The following is a 7,997-nucleotide window of genomic DNA, read 5'->3' on the forward strand; positions in this document are numbered from 1 at the left end:
CTTTTCAACTCCTGGCTCCCCTAACGCTTTCTGGTCCTCCCACAGCCTCTCCCTTTCGGCCTACACCCCACAGGCATCTCTTCCTCCTTCCGATTCCTGCTTCCACCTTCCCCCACACAACATCCCCTTTCCCGGGCGGCCGAGACACCCGGCAGCTTCTGGGCCTGGCGCAGCCTCCCCTGCGGGGAGGGGGCTGGAGGCAGCTCCCAGCGACCCCGGCCCCCCGGAGGAGCAGGACCTGACCGGGAAGCGGGTGACAGCCAGCACGGAGGGATGAAGGGAGCCAGCCCAGGCCAGGACGCCCCCGTTGGCGGCGTGGGCCGGGTCCGCTCACCTCGTCCTCCTTGTGGTTGCGGATTCCGCGCACCAGGTCCTGCAGGTTCTTGTCAAACATGCGGTCGATGCTGCCCTTCACCATCTTCAGCGCCATGGCGGCGGCGGGGCCGGGCCGGGCCGCGGGGCCTGCGCTCGGGGCTGAGGGGCCGGGCCCAGCCGGGGGAGAGGAAGGGGGGGGCCGCCGCGACTCCTGCTACCGCTAGAGCCGGGTGAGACCAGCGGGCCCGAGCCGCTCACATGCCGGGCGGGGAGGCGAGTGGGGGCGCGGACGCTGCTGGCCCCCGGCACGGCGCAAGGCAGGCGAGCGGCAGGGGCGGCCCCGGCGGCCGCAAGCCCCGACTCCGGGCTCCGCTCAGCCTCCCAGCGCCTGACAAAATGGCGGTCGGTCAGCTGAGGGCTCGGCCACGCCCCCGCCCTCGTAGCCACGCCCCCGACTGCTAACCACGCCCCTCGCTCCGTCTAACCACTCCTCGAAACGCCTGGCCACGCCTCCATAGCCCGCCCAGCCCCGCCCATTCAGCGCGAGGCCACGCCCATCCCCGCCAGCCAGCGACGGCCGCGTTACTGCCAAAGCCTGGCCCCGCCCACCGACTGGCCACGCCCATGGCCTGGACCCGCCCCGGTCCCACGTGGCGGGGGGGGTGCGGGCTGCGGGGACACGCGTGTAACGGGAACGGGGGCTCCTCCGTGTGACCGGCCCGGGGAGGCGGGTGACGGAGCTCCACAGGCCACTTTAGTGGCCGCACAACCGGCACAGGCGAATTTTGGCCCTATCCCTCATGGGGGCAGCTCCAGAGGCTGCCGCCACCCCACAGGGAGCAAGTGCCACCCTCCGTGACCGCTCACAGTAACTAACACTCGTGGGGACTCATAAATACAGTCACCCGTTTCCTTAGGTGGCAAGTGGCAGTGCGCACCTCGGGGATGGCTACCAGAACATCATCAAGACGGACCTGGCCAAGCAGTGGGAGGGGAAGTCGCTGGTGAGGAACAACCTTTCCAAGGAGCTCCAGCACCAGCTGCGCAAGAGGAAGTTTAGCTTCGGGAAGGCTGACGAGTACCTCCGTGGTCTGGGCAAGCCCCACGGGGATGGTGGGAAGGGAGGCAAAGCCACGGAGCGTTCTGCAGAGGAGCAAGAGGTGTCCAACTGCACAACAGCCCAGGAGGGGCTGGGAGACGGTCCTGAATGTCCTGCGCTACCGGAGCAGGGGGAAGATCCCAAACCAGACGCCTTGCAGAGTCCCACCGCCAGTGAGGAGGCTTCCTCCGTGAAAACGGTGGGCCCGGTGACAGATGAAGATGTTATAAAGCTGCGGTCATGTGAGAAGAAGAAGGTGAGCAGGGAGAGTTTGGCTGAGGGCTGCCGTCTCTCGTGTCCCTGCCGAGTGGTTGAGATTGTGCTTGGGAAGGCAGAAGAGACCTGTTTGCTGGGTGAGAGGCAGGCAGGGGACAGAGCTGCCTGGGGACCGTGTTACTGTCAGGAGAGGGGAAGGATGCGGGAAGGTGAGCTCCTGGGGCTGTGGTGGTGTCCTTGGAGGGGTGAGAACCAAGAGAAGCTGCCGCCCCTTGCATGGGAAGGAGAGCAGGGGCTCAGTTGTCATGAAGGTGGAAATGATCTGCAAGGAGAGCTTAGTCCGGGGCTGGTTGGTTTGTGAGTACTGCACAGTGCTCTCCTGGGGTGAGAGCATTGCCTCCTTCCTCTCCTCGTCACCTCCGTCCTTGCATCCTTTAGCCAGTCTTGCATCCCTCTATATCTGTAACTGCTTTGAGTTTTCTCCAAGCTGAGCGCTGAAAACAAACGGAGCGGTTCAAGTTTCTGGTTCTTTTCTCCAAGTGATACATTCTCTTGGAACAATTGGGGCTCTCGAAGAAAAACCAGTGATTTCCTGGGTTTCCCACTGACATTTAGCCAAGGCAAGTGCTACAATTGCTACCTGGAATATCCTTCTGTTTAACCACTGCTGCTTCAGCTCTCCTAACGTGCTCCTCCATCCTTCTTGTTTTCCAGTTGGAAATCCAAGGCAAGCTCTACTTGGCTCCGCTGACCACGGTAGGTGGATAATTCTCTCCTTTTGTCCAAATTTGCCATTGCCACATCTGGAACAGAGCAAATCTCCTGACAAACCATCTCTCTGCTGTCTCTGTCAGGGCGGTAACCTCCCTTTCCAAAGGCTATTCGAGCGCTTTGGGGCAGACGTCACCTGTGGAGAGATGGCTGTGTGCACAAACCTGCTTCAGGGCCAGTCCTCCCAGTGGGCTCTCCTCAAACGGCATCACACCGAAGGTAATTTTTGGGGTGCGGGTGGGTGCTATCATCTTGAGAACCAAAGAAATGATAACTCGCTTCTGAGGAGAAAAGCTGCTGCTTGAATTCATGCAACCTGTCCCCCTCTGGCAGCCGGAGGGAGCGTTTCCAGACACGATGACCAAATGCGCAGAGCTCCTGAACCAGACAATTGAAGTGGACTTTGTAGACATCAATGTCGGGTGTCCCATTGACCTGGTCTACAAGAAGGTAAGAAGACGTTCTGCAGTGCATTTTCCCTCCTTCAATAGATGCTTGTCTTTTGCCTCATCTCCTGTTACCCGATCTGCTCCTGCCAGTCTGATCCAGAGCTCCCGGTTCATTTCTGGGCACTAGACCTCAGCGAGAAGGCAAATAAGCTGATCAAGGAGCAGGGAATGGTGAGCTGTGTCTCCCTGGCAGCAGGCAGAAGTTGGAAGGGAAAGGGCTGTGGGGTTTTTTTTGAGTCCCTTTTCTGCAAGTCTTGAGGTGCTGCAAGTCTTGAGATGCCAAGCAGGAAGCGGTGCCCATCGCCAGGTTAGGAGAGCTGAGCGTTTTCCCCATTTTTCATTACCCGATTTCTGAGTTCACGCAACACAGTGCAGGGAACTGTTTTTCTCCACACCTACGAGTCCTCAGGCACTGCCTTGAAATGACTTTGCAAGCTCAAAGGCAGCTAAAAGGAGAGCTGGAGCAGCCAGCTGCTATTTCCCGTCTCACGGAAACAGAGACTAGCAGAAATAGAGCATGGCTACGGCCTTCTCTGGTTTTGCCAATCCTCATCCCTTTGGTCAGTGCTGGCAACAGCTGCCTGAAACCACGTTACCAGCACATCGAGCGGGATCTGAATTCTTAAATGTCATTTTCCAATGCCCAGCAATAGGGGCATTGTCCTTGTCGGGAGGCTGCGTCCCTCCAGTGCTGGGGTTCAGGGTTAAAGCAACCAGGTCTGTTAGCAACCGGATCATTTTAAATCCTTGTTGGGATCCGGTGCCATGAAACCAATTAAACCTTGCAGCGGATATGGGAAGTTGGGATTGTGAGAAACAAGTTCCGGTCCGAATGAAATAGGCTCAGGCAGAATCCTCTGTGAAGCACATTTTTATTCACGTTCTTGCAAGAGCGGGTGACCTAGCAAGTAGGCACACTTCCCGTTCTTGAAACACACCTTTTTATTCCCTAATCCCGGCCGAATTTTTCCCTCCCCTGTTTCCCATTGGTTAGGTACTCCAGGGTTCACAGTCTGTCCGAGGCGCCTAAAATTCTTCCCGCATGTCCTGCCTCTGTTTACTTCCCTCTATGCTACACCTAGAGGGATTATCTGACTAGTTTATTTCTTTCCTTTTTGGTAAAAGATTGCTCAATGTCATTAGCCCTGGTTAAATGTTTGACTACCCTTCTAGACACTAATCCAGTAGGAATCAGTTTGTCCTTTTGTCTGTGCGATAAGAGATGTTCCACAAGCCTTTGCTGGAGCCTCTTGGTGTTAGTCATTCCCTTATCGTGTCACCTCCGATGGAAACGGCTTTTCTCCTCTGCAAAAGCAATACCTGCCTTTCTTACAGGATAAAGCAAGGATGGACCCTCCGGGCTGGGATCCTGCATGGCTTCATTAACGAGAGGAACCCAAATTAATACCGGACAAGTTCATTTTTTCATTGCTGCTGTTGGATAAAGTTTAGCTGGGAGGACTTTTTAACCTTAAAACAGACGTCTTCAGGTCAGGGCTAAATTATGCCTCCGCAGGCTGTCATTATATCATGACAGGGGCAGGTTAAAGCTCAGCACCGGAGGCGGTTTTGTGCAGCAGCCCTAAATTTTCGGGAGGGTAGAGGCTTGGTTTGACACATCTGACTGCCATCACCTTCGCTGTAGAGCCACAGGGCGACGCAAGAGTGTACAGGTGGCTCTATTGTACTGGACACAAACCTCTCCTTGGTTTATTTTTGTTTTGTTTTTGTTCTTTTCTTTCTTCCAGTGAGCTGCTGCTGGGAGCCGTAGCTACCAACTTCACCTGCCTGCCTAAACACAAGGCAAATTCCTACAGATAGGGCTGAGGAGGCCCTTTCCTGTAGCGTCGGGTCAAGAGGAGGCATTAGGACGATGCGTGTCGAGGAACGGGGTTGTTCAGCTGCGCTCTGAAATGAAATGAAAGTTTTATGTTTTTTAGAAGTTGCCTTCACGCCCCCAGCATCAGTCCCTGCCACAAGTTACACAGCAGATGGTCTCACGTGATCTTGCAGCCAGAGGTGCCTCGCTAACAGAGAGCAATCTGTTTAATGAACAGGATACAGGCCAGGAGGGATTTCTGGCCTCCAGCTCACGGCAGTTGTCCCGGCTCCCCCACGCCACACGCTGTTCCCGTAGCGGGAGCGAGAGGCCTCTGTTCCTACCGGGGTGTCCTCGGTAGTGCCAAATCCTCCCCAGTGCCAGGAGGGGATGAACTAACCCAGTCCCTGGGGTCCTGCAGAGCACAAAGAGACCCAGCATCTCGTCATGGGATGTTGTGCAGAATCCCGGCCTTTTCTGGGAGCATGCAGCGGTGGGTACCGTCTCCTCCCGGTGTCATGCACCCAGGGGAACTACAGCCCCCTCCGAGGGGGACCCAGAGCTGCTTGTTTCCCAATGAGGAGACTAAAAGACCCGAGAGCAGGATTTGAGGGAGGGCTGGGCAGGGGAGCGTGCCACCGAGGGATGCTGTGTGACCTTCCCTCGCACCCTCCAGGTCCTTGTTCCTGTCTCTGCGTCACTCCAGGCAGCGCAGCACAGGCGACAGTCACAGAGGCATTTGCCGTGTGGCACAAGGAGGCTGCGGGTGCAGCTTCGTCCCCACAAAGCTCAGCTGAACCAACTTGGTCCTTTTGCCCCCTGAAAAATACTGTTGAAAGCAAAAAGCACTTGCACACAGAGCCCCTGGTAGGAGCCAGGGACACCCAGCCCCCCCGAGCCCCTTCCTTCTTTTCCCTGGGAAACCCCATCTCTTTATTGCCCATTCCCCCTCCCAGCTCCACAGCCCGGGGCCAATGCAGCCAAGGGCGCCTTCGGGCAGCGGCAGCCCCTCTGTGGGTCCGGCATGCAGAAGGTGCGGGGGGAGGTCCCCGGTCCCCGACGGGGCACCCCCAGCGTCGGGGGCTAAGCCCCTGCCCCAGGGCAGCCCCAGGGACGCCGCTGGGGCAGGGGGAGCCACTGTGGGCCCCGGGCGGGCGCAGTCCCCTTGGCCTCGGCAGGGCCCGGCGCAGCTCCTGGCACCGCTGCTGCTCCGCGTCCGGCCTCCCAATCCCCCGCCCCGAGCACCCTCCTGCACCCAAAACTCCCGTCCCCTGCAGCAGCTGCACCGCCACCGCCCGCAGCTCTCGGGGGCCGCGGGGAGCTGCTCTGCGCCAGAGAAGGCGGAAAAGGGAAGAGAAAGACCAGAACCCAAACTGCAGGGCTGACCTCGAGTTAAAGCGTGTTCTTAAGGGCATTGTTCAAGTGCCTCTTGGGCACAGAGAGACTTGGGGCACCAACGACCTGTCAAGGACGCCTGTTCCAGGGTTTGACCACCCTCTTGGTGAAAAAACGCTTCCTAATGCCCAGGCTGAACCTCCCCTGGTGCGGCTTTGAGCCATTTCCACGCATCCTATCCCTGGATGCCTGGGAGAAGAGCTCAGCACCTCCCTCTCCACGTCCCCTCCTCAGGAAGCTGCACAGAGCCACGAGCTCGCCCCTCAGCCTCCTGCTCTCCAGAGGAGACCAACCCCCAGCGCTCAGACGCTCCTCAGAGGACATGCCTTCCAGCCCTGTCACCACCTTGCTTGCCCTCCTCTGCACCATCCGAGGACCTTCCCATCCTTCTCCAACGGTGGGGCCCAGCACCGCACACAGTGCTCCAGGTGAAGCCGCGCCAGCGCTGAACACAGCGGGACAATCCCCTCCCTTGGCCGCCTGCTTCTACTGTCTTTGATGCCCCCTACGATGCGGCTGCCCTCTTGGTGCCAGGGGACACTGCTGGCTCCTCCTGAGCTGCTCACCACCCCCACAGCCCTTTCTGCAGGGCTGCTCCCCAGACGCACCCTCCCCATTCCCACTGCTGCCGCTGTTACTCCCTCCCTCCCACCTGCAGAACGCGGCACTTGGACTGGTTCCATTTCACGCCGGTCACGATTGCCCAACGCTCCAAGCCATCTAGAGCCTTCTGCAAGGCCTCTTGGCCCTCAAGAGTCTCAACAGCACCTCCCAGTTTGGGATCACCAGCAACCTTCCTAATGGGGCATTCAGCTCCCGAAATCCAGGGGAGCAACTCTGCCCACCCTTTCTCTGACAATTTGAAACTCAACCATTTCATGATGTCTGCAGCCGAGACCTTCCCGTCTCCCACGAGTCCTTCTCCGCTCACAACCACCAGGTCTCGGAGGGCATCTTTCCTTGATGGCCCCCCGAGCGCTGCTGACAAGAAGTTCCCATCTCCCACAAACTGCAGGAACTGCCCAGCCCTGCTCCTCACAGCACCAGGGGCTTCCCACATGCTGCCTGGGAAGATGAAATCTGCCAGAAGGAGAAGGGCTCCTGACACAGAGGTGTCTCCTCAGCCCCTAGAGATTCAGAGACTCATGGCCTCAGTGCCGGCATCCTGGCTGGGCGATGGGTCGCAGACCCCCACTGCACCATTGTGGCTGGACCATCAAACCTCTCCTTTAGGTACAGTGCGACCCCTCCACCCCTGCCCTGCCACCCCCCCGGCACAGCCCGGCACCTCCAGCACGGCTCCCCAGCTGTGGGACCGTCCCACCGAGCCCCACTCACCCCGAGGATACCCCAGCTCTGGGAACACACCAAGGCTCCAGCCAAAGGCACTTGCACCTACAGCCCCCGGTAGCCGCCGGTAGGGGCTGCAGGCCCTCAGCCCCCCCGAGCCCCTTCCCTCCCCAGGAGGAGCTGGGGGGGCTGTTGGGGGGGCCGTTGGGAGGGGGCGGAGCACAGGGAGCCCCAACATTCCATCCTGGAGACGCCAAAGAGTCCTTAGCAGCAGAGAGACTGAGGGGACTGACCATGGCGCTGCCACCTCGGTGGCTCCCACTGCGTGGCCCCCGTGCTCCCCCGGCGCCCCAGAGCCTTCAGGCTTTCATGCTCCCGCAAACCTTCTACCCCCAAGGCAGGGACCGACCCTGACCCGCAGCCCGGGGACGCTCTCGGGGCCAAGAGCGCAGGAGGTGACCATGGCTCCTGTCTCTCTTCCAGGCGCAGCCACCCTGTTCCCATCGACCGGGCAGCAGCTGCTCTTCCCCACGGCCTGGGCACCCCCAGTGGGGGCGGCCCCACAGGCCCCGCCACCAGGTATGGCACCCCTGTCCCCTCTGCCACCCCAACACCATTGGTGTTCAAGAACCCTGGGCACCTT

General features: G+C 59.4%; 1 protein-coding gene across 2 annotated transcripts in view; it reads right to left on the reverse strand.

Moving 5' to 3' along the window:
* The window catches only part of AP3D1 (adaptor related protein complex 3 subunit delta 1), a 44,474-nt gene extending 43,702 nt beyond the window's left edge, over positions 1 to 772 (reverse strand). For both annotated transcript variants that reach the window (XM_074566149.1, XM_074566148.1), the window contains exon 1: positions 335 to 772. In XM_074566149.1, coding sequence (XP_074422250.1) covers positions 335 to 430 — 96 coding nt within the window. In that variant the 5' untranslated portion in view covers positions 431 to 772. The remainder of the gene's footprint in view (positions 1 to 334) is intronic.
* Between the last annotated feature and the right edge of the window lie 7,225 nt (positions 773 to 7,997).

This window comes from Larus michahellis, chromosome 23 (genome assembly GCF_964199755.1).
Source record: "Larus michahellis chromosome 23, bLarMic1.1, whole genome shotgun sequence".
NCBI classification, from domain to species: Eukaryota; Metazoa; Chordata; class Aves; order Charadriiformes; family Laridae; genus Larus; species Larus michahellis.